At 47.2% G+C, this 27500-nt stretch overlaps 1 protein-coding gene across 6 annotated transcripts in view; it reads right to left on the bottom strand.

The window, feature by feature from the left end:
* nrxn1a (neurexin 1a) overlaps positions 1–27500 on the bottom strand; it is a 45086-nt gene that overhangs the window by 17424 nt on the left and 162 nt on the right. For 3 of the 6 annotated variants that reach the window (XM_068304756.1, XM_068304760.1, XM_068304758.1), the window contains exons 1-12: positions 26799–27500; positions 22170–22187; positions 21389–21418; positions 10629–10930; positions 8994–9017; positions 6870–7031; positions 5581–5652; positions 5285–5509; positions 4521–4668; positions 4085–4215; positions 3223–3475; positions 118–321 (exon numbers count right to left, since the gene is read on the bottom strand). The exon at positions 26799–27500 is cut by the window's right edge. In XM_068304756.1, the coding sequence (XP_068160857.1) occupies positions 118–321; positions 3223–3475; positions 4085–4215; positions 4521–4668; positions 5285–5509; positions 5581–5652; positions 6870–7031; positions 8994–9017; positions 10629–10930; positions 21389–21418; positions 22170–22187; positions 26799–27500 (2271 nt within the window). The remainder of the gene's footprint in view (positions 1–117; positions 322–3222; positions 3476–4084; positions 4216–4520; positions 4669–5284; positions 5510–5580; positions 5653–6869; positions 7032–8993; positions 9018–10628; positions 10931–21388; positions 21419–22169; positions 22188–26798) is intronic. The other 3 variants (XM_068304757.1, XM_068304762.1, XM_068304761.1) reach the window with 2 other exon arrangements.

The raw sequence follows: 27500 nt of genomic DNA, 5'->3' as shown, positions 1-27500 counted from the left end.
GTGTAACTGTAATGTTTGTAAGTTATTTAACATTAAATATGTTAAATTTAATGTGGCCCCCCATGAAAACGAGTTTGACACCCCCTGTATCTAGCATGTTCGGGCGGACGTACGCACCCAGGTTGACGGTGAGTCGTACGCGGCCCCCGTCCAACTCCAGACGAAGCGTGTCTGCAGAGTTCCGGGATGTGGTTGCCATGAGAACGCCGTAGGCCCGCTGGGAGCGGAAGCGTAGCGAGACGTCCTCCGCCTCGGTGTGCATCGCCACAGGCAGCTGCACCTTCATAAACTTGCTGCCGTCGTAAGACAGGATGGTTGCGTCTGTAGGAGACGGGGAGTGATAGACCGGGGGTGGGGGGACAGACGGAGGAAAGGGAGGTGGGTGGAAAAAGAGAGGAGGAAACATCAAAAAACATCCACGTCTGACAGCAGAACACACGCCGTGGGAAGAGATGAAGCTAATTTGATGTTGAGTGAATCAGGTTTAAACATGACAAAGTGTGTAGCAGCTCTCCTGCGTTCCCGAGCTGCGTCACGTCGATGCCTCCTATCGGATTACTCCTTCGTTTCCAGCCTTAATTCACCGCCATCATCATCATCATCATCACTCCCTCGCAAAAAAATCTAAAAGGATCCGGCGCAGATGGTTGAATCAGGATGAGTGGCGACTGGCGTGTTTGCCTCCCCCCCCGTACCTGACATCACACACATATCACACACACCTCGGAGCAGTCGTGGAACACGCTCAGGTGATCCTGCCTCATTTGCATATTCATAACCCTCTCCTCGCCGCTACCTGCTGAGACCAATCCCCAGCCTGTAAACTGTTTACCTCAGAGGACCCCTGGTTTTTTTTCTGATTGGCCAATTAATCCACGGCGAAACACACACTCTTGTGTGTGTGTGTGTGTGTGTGTGTGTGTGAGTCTTTATCTCTTCCTTCTTATATCCCTCCGTTCCATTCCTTCTGCTCTCTCTCTCGCTCTAAGACGGTCGGCGCCGAGGCAAAAACAAGAGAACAGGAAGGGAGGCTTCATGAATACTGATGAGACCAGGAGGGTAAGAGTGTGTGTGTGTGTGTGTGTGTGCATGTCAGAATAAGTGAGTGAATTTAAGTGTGAACAGAGCAGGGTTTCGTAAAGTGAAGTGGGGGGGGGGGGTAGAAAATAGGGATAGAGGAAGATAGAGAGAAAGAGTAGCAGAGCTCTTGGCTAAAATGCAAATGAACCCTCATTAAGTTGAGGAAAAAAGAAGGTGGTTGGCCTGTTATATCACAGATAACACACACACACACACACACACACACACACACACACACACACACACACACACACACACAAAAACAAATACGTGCACGCGTTTGTGAAAAGGGAGACGGCTGACTGAGTTTTCCCCGCCTACAGCACCTGACTCACGATCAGGTAGGGAGGGGGCAGGTAAGGGGGGGGGGGGGGCAGGGGGGGTAGGTTTAGATGGAGGTATGGAAGCCCGTTCACACCAGGAAATGAAAGGTAGAAAAAAAAACAAAAAAAACTTGTCACATATGATCGCATCATCGGAAACACTCCACACACACACACACACACACACACACACACACACACACACACACACACACACACACACACACACACACACACACACACACACACACACACACACACACACACACACACACACACACACACTCCAGATGTGCTACGAGCTGCAGATGTGGCGTCGGTTGACGAAACCGAGGGAAACACGAGAATCCATCCTGGAGACGGTTTATTATTGTTTCAGGAAATAACTGATGAATTGTGATGTAAACATCATGAATATTTACAACGCATGTGTCACTCTCAAGGCCCCCGGGGGGGCCAAATGTGGCCCCGCCACATCATTTTAAGTGGCCCACCAGAGAATAAAAGATCAGAGTGTCTCCAAATAAATAGGTCAAAACTACATTTCCCACAATGCAGTAATTCATCCCATTTTAAGTCTGACAAAGACGTTGTGAACAAAGTTAACCCCAACCCTAAAACCACCACCTCCAATGGTTTGTGTTGTTCCAAACTGGGAGGGCAGCTCTTATTGAGTATGAAAGGCCCCTTTAGAACATAATCAATTATTCATAATTATTAACAGATGGAGATTTATCCTCTGTGCAGAAACGTTAAGCTTCAGTAATAATATTATCTTCCAGTAGGAAAACAGGAAGTGAGGAAAACCCGGGTGTGAACAGCGCCAAGATGAAGGAGTGTCGATGCAAATTGGGGTGCGATCGCTTCACAAAATAACAATCCGTCTTTGAGCCGGAGCGTGACGACATTTTTGTTCATTAAAGAAGGAAAAGAAAAGGGGGGGGGGAGAGGAGAGAGGGAGAGAATCAGGGAGGGGAAGAAGGAGAGGGGAACGGCAGGTAGAAGGCGTGAACATGCCCAATCATTCTCTCCATCTGCTCCTCCATCTGCGCTTCCTTTAATCCACCCCACCGCCAGTTAGTGACCCCTCGGTGCACACGGAGCGAGGGATGAAGAACGACGAAGAGGAGAGGAAGAGAGAGAGAGCATTTCGCTGCAGATGCGCCCCCCACCCCCCCACCGCCGCCAAAATAAAACATCTTCCTGTCGACGTCTCTCTCTCTCTCATCTTCCTGTCGCCGTCAATCCAGATGCGTCACAAACAGCACGTCCTCCCCGTCTCCGTCTCGTCGCTACCAATCCGCCCCCCCCCACCCCTCCACCCCCCCACCCTGCAACCTGAATCCTCATAATTCCCCCTCTGTCAGATTTCTCTCCTCCTGTCTCACCATTCCTCTTCATCCCTTCACCTGCTTGTCAAATGGCTGTTCCAGCCCGGTGGTCCCACCCCCCCCACCTCCCTCCCTCCTCTGTCACCGCTCCATCACCCCCCCCCCACAGTAGATTCTCCTTCTTTTTTTTTTGACAATCCTTGCTGCTGTTTTCCCTCCCCTCCCCATCACCTTCCTGACCCCCCCCCCCCTCCAAAAAAAGGGGGAGGGCTGGTCTGGGAAAATCTGGCTTCTAATCATGGAATTAATCGTCATGACGACTGATCCAGTGATGTAACGGAGGATCAGAGGAAAGCTGAAGTTGCGGCAAGTGATGAAGCAAATTGGTGCAAATCTGGCAACCAATGAGTTAACAGAGGAGTATTTTTAACCCCATGACATCATGTGATGTCAATGCGATTCTATTGGTCGAGACGCCGTCGCCTCACCTCTCTCGCAGGAGCGGCCCAGGTAACCCGTCCCGGAGCAGTCGCAGACGTAGCGGTTCCAGCCCTCCCTGCAGACGCCGTTGTGCTGACACGGGTTGGACAGACACTGCTTGGGGGGCTCCCTGGAGCAGGACGGCTTCACCCCCACCGCCCGCTGGGCCTCGGCCAGCCGTCGGATGTCTTTGCTCTGCCCGTCCACAAACAGGTCCCGGATGCAGCCCACATACCCGTAGTTCAGCAGGGCGGTCCACACCTGAGGAGGGCGTGGCCAGTGGGCGGAGTCAGCGAAAAAGAGATTAATACAGGAAGTCCCCGGGGTCCGGTTCCAAATCCATTTTTTTTAGCTTGATATAATTATTAAAATCCTAATCCAATTTAATTTTAGTATAAATTCATCTTCTCCAATCACCTGCTGCTATTTCTGATCTTTCATCAAGACGCTCAGAAGGTGAAGACGCAGCTCTCTCCTCCTCCTCCTCCTCCTCCTCCTCCTCCTCCTCCTCCTCCTCACATTCTAAATTATGCATGTTGTCTTTTCTTCATCTATTATTTTTCCAATCTGTTCTAAATATTTTTCCCTTTCAGTGGACGTTTCCTGCATTAGAGCAGGATTCGCTGCTTCCCACGTCCCACAGAGGTTATTTTAGTTAAACCCGACCATCCTCCACTCCATTTTCACCTTTTTTTTTCCTCCTCTACACTTTCCTCCACTTTTTTGTTGCTGCGCTCTTTCATCATTGATCCGATGGTGAGAGTGAATCTCTAATCAGACAGATCATTGAAAGACAACCTGAATATGGGCGTTTAGACCTCCTAAAACACAATAAACGCGACAAACGTGAAAATCTCACAACAAACGAACCTCTGTGGGGAAGATCAGCCCGGCGCGGTCCTCGGGGAGTCCCCCCAGGTACAAGGTGTCATCCAGGTCCAGGATCTCGCTGTCGCCCGGAGCCGTGTAAGCCGTTCTCACGCTGTTCACCGAGATGGTTCCTGGAAGCAAAAGAAAGCTGGTGATGCCGGAGAAGATCAGCGCCATCCACAAACGAATGCATGATATCACCCATAGAACACCCCCACATCTATTTATAGACACTCAGTGAATAAAAGAAGCTTCTTCTTCGTGTTGTGAAACTTCTTTCAACACGTTCCAACAGTTCTGACAGACGCGTTTGTGTTAATACGTCTACACATCCTGACTCCATCCATTACCAGTTGTCAGGTGTTAAATATAAGATATTTAACTGTGATACTTTCTCCTCCTCCTCCTCTTCCTCCCCATCAGGCTGGATTCGTACCTGCTCGTCCGTCCCTCTGGAAGTCCACATGGTACCACTCTCCGTCGTTGACCTTCCTGTCGATGGCCTTTGTTTTGGTGGTTCCTGAACCCATGTCCAGCAGCAGGTACAGGTGTCCGTCCAGCATCTCGATGGCGAAGAAGTCCACCTGCGAAGACATCGAAAGCATTCTGTAAAGACGGATGTTCTTTTTTTTTATAGTTCAAGAGCGTCAAACTCATTTCCACCGAGGGGCCACATCAGCATAACGGCTGTCCTCTAAGGGCCAGATGTAACTAATAAATGTAACTAAATGTAACTCAGTAATGTAAATAAATGTAACTACTCCTTAATGTTAAGTACCTCTGAATTTATTACTTATTCAAGTTACAAACATTAGACAGAAAAAAAATGTTTGTTAGTTTCTCTGTTCTAACATAAATCCTTTTAATTTGTCAGGTAATTAAACCCACAGAACTCCATCAATCAAGGATCAAACTATCAATCAATAAAGAAAAATAACATCAAACACAAGTTAGGACGTTAACTTTGTTCAAAAAATGGTTTCGTCAGACTTAAAATGGGCTGAATTACTGCATTGTGGGAAATGTAGTTTTCGCTCAAAGCACACATTTATTTTTACATTTGAACCTTTTATGCTCTCGGGGGCCACATCAAATGATGTGGAGGGCCACATTTGGCCCCCGGGCCACGGGTTTGACACGTGTGCTGTAGTTCTTATCATTCCATCTCATCTGGTGTGTTTTTTTTAAAGACGTTCTCACCTTGACGGTGGGGGGCGTGCGGGGGTCTTTGCGTTGCTGCTGTCTGGGTTTGCCGTGACTGAACAGCATCAAGCCGTTGGGCTCCGTGGTCCTGAAGTCGAACGAGATGGATCCCGCCTTCTTCGCCGTCCATTTGCTCAGCGCCACAAAAGACTCGGGGGTGTCGAAGGTGACGGGGTCCAGCGTGGCCACGCTCTCGCACTTGAAGGAGACCACCCCACTTACCTGCAGCAGGAAGGAGGACGTTAAACACTGACAGCAGACACGCCTTCAGGCTGGGATGTGTGTGTCCGTACCTTCATCTTGGGGTCTCCTTGTTTCGCCAGTCGGGACAGCTCCAATCGTACATCATTGTTTTTGTACACCACCTTCAGACGACAGGTCGGAGGAGGACAGAATGAAATATTAATCCCCTTTTTCTCCGCTGTAGGAGAACAGATGCACACCCTCCTGATTTATCATGAGTGAACAGAAACAGAAACGGAAGATCTGAACAGAGAATTTGAGCGAATTTGATCATCTTCGACTTGCCTCACCTTTAAATAATTAATATTTTTTAACAAAAAAGAAATCCATTCCTCTTCTCAATCCCCGAACATTTTTTTTTTTTTCGTTAATTCAAGTGTGTTTTTATATATAAGCCTTATGAATCCAAACCTTCTGAACAACAAATCCAAATGGCAAAAATTTACCCCTCCTTATAATGCTTTGCATGTTTTTTTTGTGCGTTTGTGAACAATAAGTTACCAATTCTTGAATATCAACACTGAAATGGTGTCAGCATGTGTGTGTAGGAGTGTGTGTGTGTGTGTGTGTGTGTGTGTGTGTGTGTGTGTGTGTGTGTGTGTGTGTAACTGCGCTACATTAAACGCACAAAACGGTCACAGACGTAATTGCTCATGTGCGTGATTCACTGCGTGCGTCTTAATTTGCTCACATGGATTATCATATCATTGTATTAAATATGCAAATGAGCGGGTGCAGGGTTCAGTGTGAAGCGACACAGCCAGCTTTTCACCGCCGACACAGATACTTCCTCTGTTTTTCTGCATGCGTATTGCATTGGTGTATTCCCGCTCATGCACACATCCGTGACACACACACACACATGTGCTCGGGTTGGTGGTGATGTGCGTACACCAGAGCATTAGTGTGTTTTCATGCGTGTGTCATGCGAGTGTTGGTCGCGTTGTGGCCCCGTTTCAACAACAGGAGCTGGATGGAGGGTCTCTGTGGCGTAGCTAATTAGCATGTTAGCGCTTAATGCTGCATCTACTCCCTCAACGATGCTCATCACTGATTCTCTCTGATGTGTGTGTGTGTGTGTGTGTGTGTGTGTCTGGGATTGTTTGTGTGAGTCGGTGCCAAAAATGCTAGCGTTGTTGCTGCATGTGTGTGTGTGTGTGTGTGTGTGTGTGTGTGTGTGTGTTTCATGAGATAATTTGTGTTAAAATGTTTGCAGGTTGCGTGACAAGAAAAAAGAATTTGCAATTCTTCATCTGCACACACACACACACACACACACACACACACACACAGACACACACACACACACACACATGCATGCATCATGCATGCCCCCCACCTCTTTCAGGCAGCCCATGAAGTTATTGCTGACTGGAGAACCGGGCAGGTCGGCCGTGCTGGGGCTCCCCCCCACGTAGAAGAAGTCGTCGGAGCCCAGCATGGTGTAGTCCTCCTGGGTGTAGCCCGTCGTGGTCAGGATGCCGTCCACGGAGATGGTCACCTACACAACAAAGCACAGGGAAAGGACACGCTATATACTCACACCCAAAGGCAGCGCTAAGCACTAGCTAGGCGCTGACCAGCCAAATTAGCCCCCGTTACACTGGTAACCAATGTGTGTGTGTGTGTGTGTGTGTGTGTATTCTGTGGGGAGAAGGCCTGATTGGTTTGGGGGAGTGGATGGATCAGTGCTACTTGTGTGGGTGTTGTTAGCATTCTTCACCTGAAACACTTCCTGTTTTCACAGTAATAACTACACTGATGCCCAAAAGCTTTAAGGCCACTTCTGGTGGATTTAAACCCAACTTTAAAGCCAGTTCTAACTTTATAGCCAGTTCTAAAACACACTAAATCAGCACAATTTGTGCAGCATGGCATTAAAATCCTACTAAAAGTGCTTCTATGTTTCTCCCACAGACTAAAGCGGCTTTATCTGATGGAAGACGCAATTTGATTTACTTCCTAGAATAATAGCAATTACCTTCCTTAATGTTCCGCCTAAATTGACACTGACCCTAAGAGTTCTAAGAGTTTAAACAGCCCATTCTGCTGCTCTAATATTGTGCATGGGGAGGGGGGGCATTAAGTTGCAAAACCCTGTCAGAGAGAGTGGGATGTTACCCTAAATCACATGTGTCAAACTCAAGGCCCAGGGGGCCAAATGTGGCCCTCCAAATCATTTTATGTGGCCCGCGAGAGCATAAAAGGTCAGTGTCAAAAAAAATAGGTCAAAAGTGTGCTTTGACCAAAAACTACATTTCCCACAATGCAGTAGTCCTCGGATAGTTTGATCCTTGATTGATGGAGTTCTGTGGGTTTAATAAGATGATAAATCAAAGAGGATTTATGTTAGAAAAGAGTAATAAACATATTTTTTGTGTAACTAATGTTTTTAACTTGAATAAGCAATAAATTACATTTAGTTACATTTATTAGTTACATCTGGCCTTTCCAGGGCAGCCATTACGCTGTGAAAACGAGTCTGACACCCCTGATCTAAAACCCAGTGTCCCAGAGTTTTGTGTGTATCATCGCCAGGGCAACCACCCTGGCCAATCAGGTGTTAGTAAAGTCTGCACAGGTGCTTTACAGGTGGGTGTTAGTGTTGACTGGTTAGTAGTGGTTAGTTGATGCCACAGTGGTGTTACTGGTGTCAGGCCAGGCTGCGTTGGGTTGCTGAGGTGGGGGGGTTCATGAGTTGGATGCTGTTAGTAGTTGATGATGTCATGTGGGTGTGTTGTTAGGGCGATGCTGTGATGATGGTGTTACTTTGTTAGTTCGTGGTCTGGGGGGGAGGTTTTGTTAGATCAGCGATTCTAAATGGATGGAGACACACACTGACACACACACACACACACGCACATGTGTTAGAGGTGTTACGGCCCATTCCACACGACACACACACACACACACACACACAAATATACTAACAACATGCAGCCTGGCTCCTCGCTCGGCATGCTGGGATGGAGAGCGGAGGAGATAACGGGTGACAACAGAGGACGGGATGGAGAACATGCAAAGGAGGATCAGAACGGGGAAGGGGGGGGGGGCTCTCTTTCCACTTGGACCAATCAGAGAGAGGGGGGACAGGGTGTTTGAGTCACGCCATGCAAGGAAGGATGGGGGGTTGGGGAGGGGGCTTGCCACTTGCGTGCAGGTGAGGGATGAGCCAATCAAAACACGCCTACATGTTAGTCACAGAGTAATGGGGTGGGAAAAAACCACAGAGAAAAGGGGAAGGGGAGGGGGGGGGTTTAAAGAAAAAAGTGGTTGGCAAAAAAGGGGAGGGAGGGGGTTGCTGGGATTTTTTTTTTTTTTTAAAGCGGAAAAGATTACCAACCGCATTTATCCTGTTATTGGTTAAAGTTTTGATGTCTATGGTTGAAAAGGAAATAGACGGGGCAAACCCAAACTAAGAAACAATTAGAATGATATCTACCGAACAATGGAGTTTGTTTACCATAGCGTGTCCAATGCCTGAGTGCTTTGTAGGAGAAGGGGGAGAAAGGAAAGCAAAAAAAAAAACTGTGAAAAGAACAACCTCGGAGGAAAAAAACCCCCCAAAAAAAACAAAAGAAATAAAGGTAAAAAAATGCTCTAGACAGCCCTCTGGTGACGTTAGTAGGTTGGTTGGTGTGGTTTCGCTAGGAGAAGGGAACAGGTTAGGTTAGTAGAATGAATCATTCCATGGATGGTGGTTAGTTTCACTAGCAGGTTAGTAAAGTTGGATCGTCAAGTTAGTAGTACAAACAGGCAGACAGTAGAGGCAGGGCACAGGTGGGTTGTCCAACGTCATCCCCGTCGTTCTTTAGCTCTCTCTCTTTTTCTTCCTCACACACACACACACACACACACACACACACACACACACACGTTCACCCGCTCTCACCCGTTCGTACTCACCCACAATAGAAAGAGCACTCACCTAGAGCTGAAAGCAGTGCTGGTCTGGTGGTTAACCCACTGTAAACTAAGACAGACCCCCCCTCAGGTAATTCCTTCCTACCACAGCATCATCACTGCAGTGGGACCACACACACCACTGACCGTAGCGGCTACATTGATTAGCTTCCCGCTGCAGACTGCAGTGTGTTCCTGCAGCCCGCTGCCCCTCAAACATCTGCCGCCGTCGCTGTGGTCCACCAAAGTCAAACACACACTGAAGCTACTTAACAGGAAGTTGAAAAAAAAAAGAACGCTGCAACCGTCATCATTTAGGATCAGTGGTCCCCAAACTACGGCCCGCGGGCCGCGTTCGGCCCGCTTCTAGATTTAGCACGGCCCCCTGAACGGTACCAGAAAAACATTCCTCTTATGATCTACGACATTAATTGCGTTCTTTTTTTCTCCCGTTAATACAGTAATCCCTCACGCGTTCACGCATCAACACGCGCAGCTTCACCCCATCGCGGATTTTTGCGAGGCAGTCATGTGATACCGTACACGCATTCTATTGGCTGACGGCATCAGGAAGTGTGCTGCGTCTCGTGAGACACAAGAAAGTGCTTTAAACAGTCTGTCAGTGTGTGAGAAAAAGGTAAGACACATAGAAGGTGGTTAAATATTAGTATGGGGAGGGTTCAGAAATGTTAAAATTACCGGAATTAATGAAATAAATTGTTTGTCGCGACATCGCGGAATTCGTTAATCGCGTGTGGTTCCTGGAACATAATTAACCGCAAAGAACGAGGGATCACTGCAGTTATTATTTAAATCTCAGAAAAAGTTATTAATATTTGGTTTTGTGTGGCTTTTTGTAGGACAATGTTCACATAAAGGCATCAATGCGATCGTCGCAGTTTTTCCGTTACAAACTGACCCCGACCCCCCCACCCCATCAGAGAAGGGAAGAGTTTGGAGACCCCTGATGTAGATTTTTAAGAACCTGTTATTTTAAAACTAGGTAACATGAAAAAAACAAGCAGCAAATCCTCAAATTTCACATGTCCATTTAGGATTTCTTTTAATCGAGATAATAAAATACCCCCCCCCCACCCCCCTCCCCCCATGATACCTCAGATCCTTATCAATACGGTTAATCATTTAAATCTCCTCTCCGGTCACTCACTCACTCCACCTCCTGCTGTCTGGTTACCTGTCTCAGGTTGCGGGTGACCTTCACGTCATGCCAGGCGTTGTCGTTGAACTTGCCATTGACGGGCTCCACCAGGGCCTCGAAGGCCCCCGAGCCGAGGTTGATGACCAGCGACACGGCGCCGTTTTTCAGCGCCAGGTTGACGTAGTCGGCCGACTTGCCGGTGTGCAGCATGAGGCCGTTACGCTGCAGCGTCTTGAAGGAGAGCGTGATTTCATCGCTGCTCGACTGGATGGGGTTGGGCGACAGGTCGTAGCAGAAGTACTCAGAGCCCTTGAACGTGGCGACGTATTCCTCGCGAGCTGAAACAGGAAGGGAAATAACAGGTAACGTCACGTGCTTCCAGGATTCTACTGGGAATTAAAAGAAAAAGCATCATCAATAGCCAATGGAGTTAAAATAAAAGCTCCGCTAGCTCCGGCTACATTTGCAAAACAAAAAAAAGGCAAAAACATATTGTTTGAGATGCTGGAAAGTGTTGTTCCTGTCAAGCAAAGCCTCCCTGATGCCAGGACTTGGAGGAAACACTTCCTTCCATACCACTAATCGCACCATGACGTGAAGAGTAAACAAGCTTTGATCACTCGTGTGGGTTGGAGATTAAATAGCGTGAGAAAGAGTGTGTGTGTGTGTGTGTGTGTGTGTGTGTGTGTGTGTGTGTATGCAGAATTCCCAAGTCTTTTTTTTTTTTTGAGGGAACAGCTGCGATCGCGGGTCTTGTTTGACGTGATCTTCCAGGACGTCTGCGTGTGTTTGCAGGGATCAGGAGAAGAGTTTGGAGAAGGATGGCGATGAAGATGGGAGAATGTGTGTGTGTGTGTGTGTGTGTGTGTGTGTGTGTGTGTGTGTGTGTGCGACAGGGGCCAGACCGACCAATTATAATGCAGAACAACAAGTAGACAGCCAATGGCGACTTACCTTACCTCGCACAACAATGGTGACCCTCAAGGACTCTAGATCAAGGTTTTGCAATCCATCACCCCCCCGCCCCCCCCCCCTCAAGCTAACGCTCTCTTATCTACTTCCTCGCACCTACTCACACGGCGCTATAGAAAATATATGCAGGCAGGCAGAGGAACAAACACACACCTACACACATCTGCGTGCAAAAAAAAAAGAAAAAAAAAAGATCATACTATTGTGTTGGCAAAGCGAGGGTGACATTATCTGTCTGCTTCACACACCCCCCCCCATCCGCCCCCCTCCCCCGTTCAAAGCATCATCCTTCCTCCGCATCCAATCCAGCATCCTTCACACCTTCTCTTTTCCATCTCGCCTGGTCTCTTCTTTCTCCTGCGCTTTTTGGCGTAACCAGCTAACGCCGAGGGAGAACAGAAGGGAATTGAACCGATACTAGGCCGGAGTGACGAAGAGGAGGAGGTGGAGGAGGAGGAGGAGGAGGAGGAGGAGGAGGAGGAGGAGGAGGAGGCCACGTGATGGATAGACTGGAGTGTAATAGGTTATTAAGGTGGTGAGAAGGAGAGAAGAGTGTTGAAATGGAATCTGACACACTCCAGCGAATATATAACAGAGAGAATAATGAGAGGGGCAAAAAAAAAAAAAAGGGAGTATGTCACCATTCAAAGAGCAATTATGGCAAAAATGGTCTTTCGTTGCCTTTTGCATAAAAAAACATGAAGTGTGAACGCCAATATGTGAGTGAGAAACAACAAGTTGCTTGCCAGCATGCTTGTGAGTTCCCCCAAGTGTGATTCCTCTCCTCCCAGCATGCTAATTAAGAGTGTGTGTGTGTGTGTGTGTGTGTGTGAGAGAGAGAGAGAGAGAGAGAGAGAGAGCATGCCTCACAAAGAGAGGAAAAAAAAAGTCTTTTCAACTGTACAAGTGAGTGTGTGTGAGTGTGTGTGAGTGTGTGCGAGTGTGTGTGAGTGTGTGTGAGTGTGTGTGTGAGTGTGTGTGCACAAGTACAATCTTTTTTTTTTTTAATTTAGTGTGCATGAAACTCACAGGGGCGTGGGTGGGTGCTGGTCTCTGTAAATATTGGTGTATTGCTGTCAGAAAAGCTATTACCAACTCAGGGCCTCGGGCTAGTCTTTACTGAGAGGAGGAGGAGGAGGAGGAGGAGGAGGAGGAGGAGGGAGGTGCAGGGAGAACACACACATCCACATATCAGCGTCTGTATACGATCCCGACGCCATCACACACACACACACACACCTACACACACACACAAGTGGACGCGTAGATAAATGTAGATGAGGGAGTCGACTCGTTCACAATGAGAACACACGCAGCCGTCCGGCGGCGTTCCGCCGCTAATTTACAGACGTGTCATTAAGGGTGTGTGTGTGTGTGTGTGTGTGTGTGTGTGTGTGGGGGGGGGGTGTCGTGGCGCTCCAGCATTCTGCTGCTAATTTACCGACATGTCATTAGAGCAGACAGGAGCACATAAAGCAGCGCCGCATCGATCTGCACACACACACACACACACACACACACACACACACACACACACACACACACACACACACACACACACACACACACACACACACACACACGAGCATGAATCAGACAAGAAATGCATATGTGATGTCATAAATGTGATGCAAACAGGCACATGTGTGCATTCCGTGCACACACACACACACACACACACACACACACACACACACACACACACACACACACACACACACACGTGTGTTCTGTTGGAGTGGATCTGCTGCGGCTCAGATTAATGGAGTCAGTATTAGCTCAGAGTCAACACACACACACACACACACACACACACACACACACACACACACACACACACACACACACACACACGACATCCACGCCACATGTCACGCCGTCCCGTGGAGGGAGCTGTCCGTCACGGCGACGGGAGGAGGGAGGGAGGGAGACAGAACAGGGGGGGGGGGAGATTCTCCTCCTTGCTTTTCAGGTTCTGATGGGGGGGGACGACAAGACGGTTTGTAGAAACAAACCTTCTTCTCGCTGAAACGTCTCAAGCCGGGCGGTTTCCTGAGGACGTCTTGAAGCTCCACCATAAAACTGTTTCTACGGCTCTCGTCGCCGTTGGTCGATTAGATCTCGTTATTGGTTGATTTCTGGTCGTCATCACATTTTAATTACACGCGTCTCCGTATAGACGCTGGTGCGTTATTGTTACCGGGTGTAATTATAAACACGTCGTTTGATTGCTCCATTGAAAAAATGTCTCGGCTTTTATCTGAGAGAGCGATCTCCAAGGACACCCCCCCCCCCCAACCCCCCCATGGAAAATATCTGATTCTGAAGATTCATAATCGCTCCTTTCAGAGGAAATGAGAGGAAAAGAATGAGACGAGAAACCACGGAGAGAATAATCAGAAGAAAAACGTGTAAAGATGGACGTTTGCTTGGACTCTGATGGTGACTGACACATCTGCAGGGGGGGGGGGAGGTGAATAACTCATCTCTAGTGTGTGTGTGTGTGTGTGTGTGTGTGTGTGTGTGTGTGTGTGTGTGTCTTCTCATGGGTCGCCTCCTCAACATTTCACACACTCACTTGCCATTTCCATGGTAACCCTGTAACACAGAGGCCACGGCGAATATGCGCGCTATCGGATGTGCGTTTTGTGCGTTTCGAGGGCGAGGCAGGAAGGGGGAGACGGGGGTTGCGGCGGCGGTGGTGGGGGAGGGAGGGAATGAGGGAGGAGGGCGAGCAGAAAGAGAAAGAGTGATTGAGTGAACAGTACATTATCATGGACAGCTGTACTGAATCAAAATGGCGGATGGAGGGAGGCTGGGAGCACATCAGGGGAGCCTGCATTACATCGCACCTGATGGAGGGAGCAGGGAGGGGGGGGGGGTGGGGAGAAAAAAAAAAGATGGAGGGAGAATTTGAAATGAGGGGATAAAACAAGAGTCACCGGGCCAGGAGAGAGAGAGAGAGAGGAAAGAAAAAGGATGGAAAGGAAAACAAGAATAAGGAGCGAGGGATGGAATGCTAGAGGGAATGAAAAAGAGGAATAAAAAAAAAAAAATGCTGGTGTATCTAAATCCGGCGCAGCCAAGTCTCAATCATGGCCGCGCTGTCATTCTGGAGATAGCGCGCCGCAATTCCCCTGCACCTCGTTTTTAGCCCACCATGCAATTCTGCTATCAGCTCCTCTCAGACTGTCCTACACATGCAAATGCACACACACACACACACACACACACACACACACACACACGGAATAAACTCAAACACCCTGCACGAATCCGTTCCTCCTTTAATAACAGGCAGGTGGATTGTTCACACAGTAGAGACAGAAATGGGTTTAAATGCATGACAGCTGATGCCATATGTCTATGTTGGGTTCAAGTGTGAAAATCCATACAACCCCCCCCCCCCTTAAAGACGTTTGCATCTGTTTGCAGTGATTTACGGTTGTCGTATCTCTGGCGAGGGGAGTGTGTTACTGTCAGGACGGCGGTGACGGATCGCCGGTGGAACACGCCGCCGCTCTCGTTGGCGTTTTGTGTTGTCGCTTGCTGTTAATTGGAGGCATTTGTTCTACAACATGAGATGTAGGGGGCTTTTAAACACGTCACAGGCGTGTCAGTGCGGTTTAAAAACGGAATATCTTTTGGATTTGGATTATCTGTGTTGTATTTTAAGATGAAGCGATTTGTGATTGTCAGAATTAGAACAATTTGTCTTTCTTGAGGTGGGTGAAGCAATTAAATCTGTCGATTAAAAAAGAAAATGGTGGGAAATGCACCGAAAAAATTCTGAAAAACAAAGTTTTTTTTGTAGATTTTATCTAAAAATTCAGTCTCGAAAACAGTTTAATCGACACTAAGTGAATTATTTTTGTCATTTCTAGATGGGAAATAAACTGTTTGATCGATAACCTGACGTTAAATCGTCCAACATGATGCATCAATACACATCTTCAGGTTATAGAAATAAGAAAACCTGCTTTCCCCCCCCCCTTATAATAATCCTAAATCATTCAAATGACAGCTTCTGGATTTCCTTGAGACAATTAGAGTTTAACAAAAACATCTCAATCTGCTAATCCCTTCAAATTCAATTCCATTAATAAAAAAAAAAAAAGAACAGCACATTTTCCTGCCATTGTGAACCTTTTAATTCTCGTCTCCTTTGTCTCTTTTATCCGCGCTCATCTTTCTGTCTGTAGTTTGAATTTGGCCTTCTGTCTGGTACCCAGGGAAACCAGCTTGTTTCCATGACAATGTCTGCAGGCGGAACAGTGTATTTGTCTTAAGCCGGATAAGATCAGAGTCAGTTTCATCCCTGTTAGACACACACACACACACACGTGCAAAAAAACACACACATCATGACACATATGTGGAGAGTTGTTTGTGCATGGAGGCATCCAGAGTTGTTAAATATACCCACACACACACACAATCTACACGATGTCGCACAAACAGGCGCCTAATGAAACCACTTATGAAGGGCTGTTAACAAATAACAAGAGCAGAAAAGCTCCTTTCATGAAGGTATTTAATGGTTTTTTAATGAATTCTGCGGCCGTTTCAGTCGTTGTAGTTCTGCCAGACAAATACCAGGAGTAAATGTGTGTGTGTGTGTGTGTGTGTGTGTGTGTGTGTGTGTGTGTGTGTGTAATCGCTGTGTGTGAGTGTGTGAGTATGGGTATGCTTGTTCATGTGTTTGTTCTTTTGGCACGCAGTAAAGAAATGAACTTGAAAATGCCAGATGGGGTGCTGGAGTGAACCGCCAACTGGGCCGCTACCCTCAGCGCCCGGCGGGCGCCATGGAAACACGGGAACAGGTAAAAGAGATGGCAGCGCGGTTTTACTTCTTTATTTCTAAAAATGGATCTCGTGTGTGTGTGTGTTTGATGAGCTAGCTGCATCGCTGATGTAAACCATCCTCACCGATGCAAGTCAGCGAAGAACCCCCCCACCCCCCCACCCCCCTCGGGGAGAGAGATGCGGCGCCCCCTGCTGAGCATCGCCGCAGTCTTATCTCACTTCCTGTCTCCTTCCGCGTGTCCGACCTTCTCCTTAAAACCTTCTTTTCTCACTTTTTTTGAAGACGCCCTTATCTTTTCTCACCATCAGTTTCACACACACACCCTCTCCTTCCTGCCCCGCCCTGCTTTAGGAGGGGGGGGGGTGTCTGTTTGATGTCTGCATTTTTAGGTGATTACAGGCCGCCTCGGCCTTGTGCGTTCCCTATTAGCCCGCAGTGAGCACGCAGAATGCTAATATCAACACTTGCCAACGGGATGATAATTGCATACAATTACCAATAAATGCATACGTTTAGTAGTGAGGTTGTTCTACGTCTCCCGCGGTGAATCCAGTAGCGGTGCGTCGCACTGATGATGCAGAGGAAGAGGTGGCGCCGCGACTTTCATTAGCAGAACTCCACGGGTGTTAAGCATTAATGACAACTGGAACGCGGGTGTGAGCCGACTCGGCCCAATTAGTTCCATTATTTTTTTATTTTATTTTTGTTTATTTATTTTTTGCTCAAACTTTTAGCGCCGTCGATGGCGAGAGAAGACACAACTTTTCGTTTCCACAGTTGTCGCCACAGTCCGTCGCCACGTACTCGCCATCCTAACGCCCAACGGGTTTATCGGGTTTTTTTCTCGCAGAAAAAGAAATTTCCAAATGTTTTTTTCCCGCCCAAAAAAACCCCACATTTCATTTTCTTATTATCGTAGAACTGCAAGGATCAGTCAATAATTGATTAATCTGCAGAAAATGAGGCCAATGAGAGAATTGTTTTACTCCTTTGTGAGTACTTGATGCTCATCTTTGTCATTTTCTTTTAATAAATTGAATATTTTGCGAGTTTTGACAACTTAAAAACAACAAACGTGACCTTTTAGGAAAACGTTCCTGCTATTTTTTCCACGACGTGATCAAGAAGCTAATCAGCTGATTAACGAAGAAGAGGAAATAATAACGACTTAATGCTTTAATTTATACATAAAATCTGAAAATATCAGCGGACAATTGGAACCTAAACACCTAAAAAAGCAGCTCTGAATAAATGCGTCAACAAGTCTCTGATTGGGTTCAGCTTTTCTTTCCCAAAAACAATTGATCATTATGGGATTTATTATTAGGAGTCCTGGTGATGAAGAGGAGGCAGAAGACGTGCTGTACTGTTCTGGTAGCGACCGGTTCCTCTTCACTTGGCGTCTGCTGCCACTCCTAACCCCTCATATGGCGGAGTCAGCACGCCGCTCGCCTACTGTGTGTGTGTGTGTGTGTGTGTGTGTGTGTGTGTGTGTGTGTGTGTGTGTGTGTGAGTGAGTCAGTGTTCCATTGTTTCTTGGACGGAAAAGCGTGCGAGTGTTTATTTCTGGGAGGTGGAAGGACGAAAAAACAAAAAGAGACCATTTAAAGGGTGTGATACAAACATGTGTGTGTGTGTGTGTGTGTGTGTGTGTGTGTGTGTGTGTGTGTGTGTGTGTGTGTGTGTGCATGTGTCCATCTGTGTGTTTTTCACCATAAGACAATGTGTTAAAATGAGCCACTTGGATTGGCGACGCTTTATGAGTCACAACTGATGACTCACAGTCCACCTCCCCTGAACACACACACACACACACACACACACACACACACACACACACACACACACACACACACACACACACACACACCCTCCTGCCTTCATCCGCTGACCGTGAAGAATATGTGCAGGCAGCCTTACTCATGCATATTTACAGTGAACACAGACATTCACTCACCTACTCAACGGGCACTCTCTAAAGGTTATTGTGTGTGAGTGTGTGTGTGAGTGTGTGTGTGAGTGTGTGTGTGTGTGAGTGTGTGTGTGTGTTTGTCCATCCATTATGCGTGAGTAAAGGTCACTTCAGCCGAGGCTGACTACTTGTTTATGCCCTGCACAGATTGCGGAACGGATAACAAGAGAACTCGGGGGTGTCGACAAACAACCGTTATTAACCAGGCGACCTGCAACGTGGGGACTCAAACCTACAACCAACCTCATCAGGCCCCGCCCATTGGCACCCAGACACGGCCCACTCGGCTCCATATAAGGAAGCAAAAAAAGGGCGAAAAAAATCTGTTACTAGGCTTCAAGCATATTTTCCATCCAGATTATCGCTGCTCAATACTTTTCAGGAAAAAAAATAAAAGAAAATAAAAAAAAAAACTGAGAAGAAAAAGAGAAATCCATTTCCCTTCCTCCTTTGGCTGCTCGATACTTATGAAAATCCAATTTGCGTCCGTCTTTTCTTTCCTTTCCCTCCACAATCCGTGCATTTCTCACCCACTCAGAGTGATTAGTGATCCGTGGGTATCGCTTTCACCAAGGCTGATAGTTGTGGGGTTTTTTATCGGAGGAGAGGAAAGGTCCAGTGCCCCACCCCCCACCCCCCATCCCCGATTCGGGCTGGTGCACCCCCCCACTGATGAGGGTATGGGTGGGGGCAGACGAGGCCACTGCTGTCCCTTTGCAGATACAGACAGTCGCTCTCCATCATTCATTCCTTTAGCTCGTCTCTCAAATCACACACACACACACACACAGAAGCAGACACACACCCTATATCTCTCTGTAAGGCAACCCCCCCCTCCCTCCTTGCGACCAGTCTTCCCTCCCTCAAAGAAACTCATTTCAGTTTTGTGAGGCCCCTCAAAAAAGCCTCTTTACGCCGAGCTAACCTGAGCTAGGCTTCATCTGCACCATTTGACAGCCTTTACATCTCAGCATGCAAACACACACACACACACACACACACACACACACACACACACACACACACACACACACACACACACACACACACTCATCTTTTTTTTCCACGCATGCAGTTTTCAACAACTTCAAAAAAGGGTTAACAAAACAAATAAAATTTTCCCGTCTCTCCTGCATTTTCCAGCCAATCACAAGCCAGACGGCGGTGGCGGTGAAATGCATTGTGTAACAAATGCATAGAAAACATATGTTAACACACGTCTGTCCTTAAGTAGGTGATTTAAAATGCTGAGCGCGAAGCAGACGAAGCAATTAAATTTGCGTTGCCACCTGGATGATTCATAGCAGACATTTTAAGGCCGAACCTGACTCAGATAGAAATATACTCGTCAGAATAAAGATATTTTAGGTGTGTGTGTGTGTGTGTGTGTGTGTGTGTGTGTGGGGTGACAGATGGCTGAGGACATCGTTTGTGCTCTATTCAAGATATTTCTATCCAAGAATAAATGACGAAGTGACGTATTTGTCGTGATCGTTTTGTGGTTTCATTCATTCCGAGGAACACAATGGATGCGCTTTTGGGCCGCTCGCCGTCATGCCTGTGAGTCATCAGCGTCATGCAGAGCCGGCCCGTCCAGCAGCACCTACCTTCAGATTCTCACAAAGACCCCCCCCCCGCCCCGCCGCAGCTCCACTGATTTTTGCTTGCATGCATGAACTCACACAACCTTCACACACACACACACACACAGACACACACGCATGCAATCGGCAGCTTAAAAGAAATGCAACATTCCTATTTCTTCATACAGCGCGCCCCTCGCTCGCGACTTCACCTCATCGTGGGTTATTGCTAGGCAGTCACGTGACACCGCACTCGCATTCTAATTGGCTGGCGGCATCAGGAAGTGCGCTACGTTCCGTGAGTCTTGGACTTCCGTGAGACACAAAAGTGCTTTAAACTGTCGATAAGAGTGTGGGAAGAGGAATTTTCCGTACCATAATGCGCACCTAAAAGCCTTTAATTTTCTCAATTTCTTATAATCCAATGTGCCTTTATATATGAAAAAAAGTTTCATATATATCATTAAAGATGAGTTCTCAGATGCGTTTTATCATCCAGTGTGAGGAACGAGGGCGCACTGTAAACGCAAATGAAGAGCGTAAAGCCGGAGAGAGTTCTACCACACATACGGGTCGGAACATACAAGAACCACACAGATCAGCAGCAGTGAGCCATTCACAAGAGAAAATCAGGGGGGGGGGGTACCTCTGAGCTTTCCTAAATTCACAGAGGGTGGGGTTCCACACAGAGACAAGGAGGCCGAGGATGGAGAAAGAGGGCAATTGTGAGTTTGGTGGGTTCAAAAACGTAGGACATTTTGGAATTGGAAAAAGGGGTGTGGGGGTGTGGGGGTGGGGTCAGCTTTGCTTTGTTAGGTGGGAGGGACACAAGACACACTGGAAGCTGATAAATAAAACAGCCACGGATGGATATGTATGAGTGTTCCTGTGACGCCGCGTGTTTGGGATTACAGTTTAAAAAGCACACGCATCCATCAATCAATCAATCAAACTCTCACGCACGGATGAGAGATGATGAGGTGAGGTGGAGGAAGGGAAAAAAAGGCAAAGTCAAACCATCCATGGAGGCGACCGGTTAGCTCCCGTTTCCAGCCGCCAAAAGCTAACCCGACCCAAACGGCGTGAGGTCCGACCATTAGTGCCCCCCCCACCCCGCCGCCGCCCACATCAGCAGCCATGATTACAGGAAACCGCAGCAGAAGTTGCTCTCAGGCTCATGATTACAAATCAAAAACCCAAAAAGTTGCCTTTAGGGTTTGTTTGGGGTTTTTTTAACGTTATTTATTCATTTCAGTTTAAATCCAAATGGATTTAACAGAAAAAAAACTGACCTGAGTTCAGTGCCTAGAGACACAACTTCCTCCCGTGCCGGGTTGGTGATGAATTTGGGAAAGTGGGGGCGGATACAAAGAGGGGTGAGTATATGGCAGTGAGGAGAGGAGGGGGTGGGTGTGATGGTTTAGCAGAGGACAACAGGAAGTGAGGTAAGAGGAGGTCATACCTTGGTCGCCAATCATCAGGTGTGCCAGACCTTAAAGGAAGACAAGAGCACAGTCAGCACAGCAAAGGTTCATGGGTGTGTGTGTGTGTGTGTGTGTGTGTGTGTGTGTGTGTGTGTGTGTGTGTGTGTGTGAGTCATGAATTTGTCAATGACATGCAGTGATTGCTAACAGAAGTGAGTCCTGAAAAAATCTGTAAAGTCTAAATTAAACTCTCTCTGAAGACACTTACTGGTTGTAGGCAGCAATCCTACGCACAAACAAGTACACACACACACACACACACACACACACACACACACACACACACAAAGGAGTGTGTGCACAGACAGGAAGTAGGTTGTGTGTTCTCGCTACAGCGTCTGTGTGACGTCTGTCTAACCTTGAGGCTTTAGATGGAAACACATGGGATGTAGAACTTACCAGATTTCAGCAAACCAACCCCTCTATAACGCACACAGACCGACACGCGGTTACCAACGGCTACCTGGCTTCGTTACAGCCAATCACACGCTTTCATGACAACGTGAAGGTCAGACAGAAGGATGTGAAGGTCGTGTTTAATATGTCATATCAGAATCAGAGAGAGAGAGAAGAAGAAAAGGTAGAAACGATTGATAGATAATAGGTAAAAGATAGATAGATAGATAGATAGATAGATAGATAGATAGATAGATAGATAGATAGATAGATAGATAGATAGATAGATAGATAGATAGATAGATAGATAGATAGATAGATAGATAGATAGATAGATAGATAGATAGATAGATGGCGACCTACCTGGGGTGTAGCTGTGCTCTGCAAAGACGTGGCGGCCGGCCGAGGAGAGAGAGAGACAGACATTCATTAACATGCATGCAAAGCCCCAGATTTACCATGGCCACTTACTGTACATGCACAATCCTCCAGGGTTACCGTGGCAACACGCATGCAAAAGTCCACTCGAACGCCACGATGGACGCCATGCTGCACTGCTAGCCAAACGGACGCGTGTCTGCACACACAGCAGCATTAAAGGCATGCTAGGACTTGTGTGTGCAGACACACAACACTAGCACACACACTCACACACACACACACACACACACACACACACACACACTTGCAGAAACAGGGGGGCGTTCAAACATATACGTTCCTACCTGTACATTTGGATTCAAGAGCCGTTTACCCCAGGACTTACCTTACAGCTGCTTCCTCTCCCCCAGAGCCGCCCCCCGCCCCGACAGACAGCATGCAACACACACACACACACACACACACACACACACACACACACACACACACACACACACACACACACACACACGCGCACACACACACACACACACACACACACATTATGGCAGTAATAATCATGTGAAATAGCAGGAAAACATGTATGGATGGATCAGCAGTGCAGGAAGACGAGGGGCATGCATGGGTCAATACTTTGACTGTGTGTGTGTGTGTGTTTGTGTTAATGGTGGTGTGGATGTGATGATGTGTGTATTCTGGGCTGTGTGTTTTCCCTTGCCTCTGCCCTTGTGCTCGTACCATGGAAGAAACTAGCGGCGCCATTAGCATGCTAACGGAGATTTGCCCTCAAGGACAATGGGAGCCAGGCCAGGCTAACAAGCCAGGTTGAGTCTGCCTGACTTAGACAGTAATTATATGTATGCACAGCCCCCCAGAAAAGGTCTTTACTATATTTATTTTCATGTAAAATAATAGTTTATTATCTAAAATTGACATCTGTCACATAAAACCATCAAAAAAGACCTTCTGCTTGCTGCGATTTAAAAAAATTCAACCTCCTGTCTCCAAGGAAGAACAAAATACACGATATAAAAAATCAAGAGTTTGATCAAGAATGGATCACAAAGCAGCTTTGAAGATATTGTACGATTGCTAACATGTGATTTCTGGCGTCACACCATTCTAACAATCCAAAAAAATTAAAAAAAAGTCTTCATTCTGCATTAAAAGATCCAAAACAAGATTTTCATTTAATTTTCTTGGGCTTTAGAATTTTATCTTAAAAGATTTATCGTGCAGCCGCTGGTGAAGATGTCGAGACGCCATCCGGTGATAAATCTTGCAAAAACACATTAACAGCTTCGACTCACACACATCTAGAAATAATGATCTGGTGAACAAAAGGGGGAACAATTTTAACAAACACGTTAAACCACAGCATAATAACCCTTCCACGAACAATACATCATCTTCCTCTGTCTGCTCGCTCCTCTTCTCTGACCTCTCCTTCTGACCTTTTTGGAGAGAATGATTTCCATCATTGACAGACGTGTGAGATCTCTCTCTCAGAAGCCGCTGCCCATGAATTACCATCATTACCAGCCAGCGATCAAAGAAAATTCACCTCTAGAAACTTTCCAGTCCGCTGTCTCACAAATACAAGCCCGTAAATACAATTTCATGTCAGCAAATCCACAACCAAACACACACCTGAACCTCCACCACTACCACTATAATCCAGAGTAATAATTATCACTTGTTCTCTGCGGTAACACTTGGCATTACTTGCAATTTAAACGTCAGTCCACTCCAGGAATATAAAAGGTCTCTTTCAGGAGGTATAAGGAGCCTCTTGTTGAGCCACAAAATGTGTGAGGCCACACCGCTACTAGGCGCCTCAGACGCGACGTGACGAATGGCGATGCTGGAGACTGCACGCTGTGTGAGTGTGTTCCACTTTGTGTGTGTGTTTGTGCAGGTGTGTGAGCACCGTTAGCAGACCGGATTACACAAGCTGGGATCACGAGAAATCACCCCCCCCCCCCCGCCCCTCCATCGTGTTTCTGATTACAGATACCTCAAACACAAAATGGAGCATGAAGCCTGCAAAAAAGTTGATATTACTGATCGATCAGTTATCAATTAACTTTGGTTTGTAAGATGGATGAAAAAGAAGGAAAAATGCTATTTGAAGTGGACCAAAAAATATATTCAACTTAATATAATACAGATCTAATATAAGCAGAAAATACTTTCATTTTAAAAGCTGGAACAGGTGAATAAAGTAATTTTCATGATCAATTTATGCAAATTACTTGCTAATCTATTGATTATTTTATCTGTAAAATTGTGTTCCCAGTTTTGTGATGGGTTAGGGTTTGGTTTGTTTTAATCATTTTACAGCTAAAAAAAAAGCATAAAATTAAATGAATTAATCAGATTTCTGTTGAGCAGAGGATCAATTATCTGATCGTTGCAGCTCTGCTTAAAATCTTAATTATTCTTTTGTCAATCGATGAGTGGTTTCAGGACTCGTGAACGTAACGGGGGAAAATTAAGTGTCACGCCTTAAGTACACGTAAATGCATGCACGCACGCACACTCATACACACACACACACACACACACACACACACACACAGACACATACACTCATACACACACACACACACACATACACACACACACACACACACACACACACACACACACACACACAAACACACACACACACACACATACACACACACACACACACTCCAACATGTAACTACAGTAGATCAAGCTGCACACAGAGGAGTGGGGGCAGAGGCAGAGCAAGGATGGATGATGGAGCGCTCCCAGCATGAGGCATCCCTATTAGCCCTGTCTCCATGGTAACCCTGGCCTTTCCACTGTCCACTCAATGTTACGGTTGTGATGTGGGGGGTGGGGGGGGTGGCTAAAGGGAGGTGTGATGTTTAGAGCGTCACCGGGTGGGGCGTGAGGTCAGGTCGGTGGCAATGCAGCAAGGTCAGGTTTTTTTGTTTTTTTTAAAAAAAATTTTGGTGAATGATTGGAGGACGGTTTCCTGATCAGCTGATCGGCGTCTTCAGTGTCACAGGAAGAAAAAAAAACAACAACAACAAGCGTGCAGGAACGGAGGTCTATTGATTAAGAATGCAGATTTGCTCTATGAATTAACTGGAGCAGATCAAACAACACACACACAGCTAAGCGGGGGGAATGGAAGCGTTTTCCAGTACTGGCAATAACAATGCAGCCGAGTTCATTAAGAAGCCGTTTCATTTTTGTAATGGCCATCATCACAGCGCCCGGTATATCAGGCGCTCGCACTGACCACCGGCTCGCTTGTTGGATGAGCGTCGGGCAGCTCTGGTCGGGTCGGGATATTAAATCATTTTAGAAAGAGCATTTTTCTTCTGCCTCCATCCCATAAAAGTTATATTTTAATATCAGGGTGTTTACTGTCGCTGTAATAAAGTTCGACTGACAGGGCACTATTTCCTCTGACGCAAAAAAAAAACCCCCACACACACACAACAAGCTGCAAGTGGTTCAAATTAATGGCGAGCTATGGATTGTTCACACTTCATTTCAGCATTGAAGTACGGCACCTGTGAAGGCCATCGGGAATCGATGCCGTCCATTTAAACGGGGCGACCAGACGTCGCCCATGACAACAGCTCACGTCCAATTAAAGCATCCCATCACCAGCTCACAAACGCACCCACAACGGTTCTATATGGTGGTTGTGTTCCGGTCGAGCCTCAAACAACCAGGTAACGGCTGCAGTTGATGATCTAGATCACGTGTGTCAAACTCAAGGCCCGGGGGCCGAATGTGGCCCTCCACATCATTTCAAGTGGCCCCCGAGAGCATAAAAGGTCAGTGTCTAAAAGTAAATAGGTAAAAAGTGTGCTTTGACTAAAACTACATTTCACACAATGCAGTAATTCAGCATATTTTAACTGAGAAAAACATGAACAAAGTTAATGTCTTAACTTGTGTTTGATGTTATTTTTTTTTATTGATTGATAGTTTGATCCTTGATTGATGGAGTTCTTTTGGTTTAATAACAAATTAAAATGATTTATGTTATAACAGAGAAACATACAAACATGTTTTTTCTGTGTAACTGTCAAGTTTGTAACTTGAATAAGTAATTAATTCAGAGTTATTTAACATTAAGGAGTAGTTACATTTATTTACATTATTGAGTTACATTTATTTACATTATTGAGTTACATTTATTTACATTATTGAGTTACATTTAGTTACATTTATTAGTTGCCCTTTGAGGACAGCCGTTATGCTGATGAGGCCCTCAGTGGAAATGAGTTTGACACCCCTGGTCTAGATGATCCAAACATCTGTTCCCCAGCTCCAACCTCTCTGAACTGACTGTGTTTCTTCGAGGGGGGGGGGGTGGTTAGCTGTGAGCTCTGGAGGCACATACTAAATTGCCATTAACATTTGCAGCCGTGGAAGATCAATATCAGACTTGATCAGTATGCGCGTCTCGCAGTGTTTGTGAAGGCTGCCGGTCCGTACGCACTAATTGAAAGCAGTTGTGAAGGTGTGAATGAAAAATAGATGTGTGTGTGTGTGTGTGTGTGTGCATGGAGGATGGGATGTGTGTGATGGCTCAGGGTGGTTTCAGGGCCTTACCTTCGCTGCAGTCGTTGCCTTGGTACCCGGTGTCGGAGCAGTCGCACACGGCCTGGTCGTCGACCACGCTGCACACCCCTCCGTTCTGGCACTGGTGGTCCGGCCCGCATCCGGTCGTCACGGCGACGCCCTCTGAGCCGTCCAGCGCCACCGACGACCCGTTGATGCTCACCGCCGTGATCCACCCGCGGAAGGCGGGGTGCTCCCGCACCGACGGCGCGGTGAGACGCAAGGGCGAGGCGTGGAGCTCCGGCGTGACCCCGCCCATAAAGGTGTGGCTAAACACCGTCATGTCTCTCCTCTTGCTCTTCACCTCCGCCCATCCTTCCAAACGCCCGTCCACCTCCAGCGAGGTGTTCCTCCAGTCCCGCTTGACGCGCACGGCGTGCCAGCGCCCGTCGCTCACCGCCACGCCCGATTGGAGCTCGGCCGGCTCGGCGCAGAAGATGGAGAAGCGCAGGCGCAGGTGTCCGTGGAGCAGCAGCAGCTCCAGGAAGTCGCAGAAGCCCTCGTCGTCCAGGTAGAGCAGCAGGCCCTCCTGGCTGTGAGTCCGCAGGCTGAAGCTCAGCACGCTCTCGCAGCACGCGTTCCACACCGGGAACCGCCCCCACTGGCTGGACACGCCCCCGAACTCCAGCACCTCGCCTTGGGCTTGGCCCCCCACGCTGCACAAGCACAGCCCCAGGAAGAGCAGGGGGGCCG

Source organism: Antennarius striatus, chromosome 21, assembly GCF_040054535.1.
Source record: "Antennarius striatus isolate MH-2024 chromosome 21, ASM4005453v1, whole genome shotgun sequence".
NCBI lineage: Eukaryota > Metazoa > Chordata > Actinopteri > Lophiiformes > Antennariidae > Antennarius > Antennarius striatus.
The sequence above is the reverse complement of the archived record's forward strand: the minus strand, read 5'-3'. Positions and strand labels throughout refer to the sequence as shown.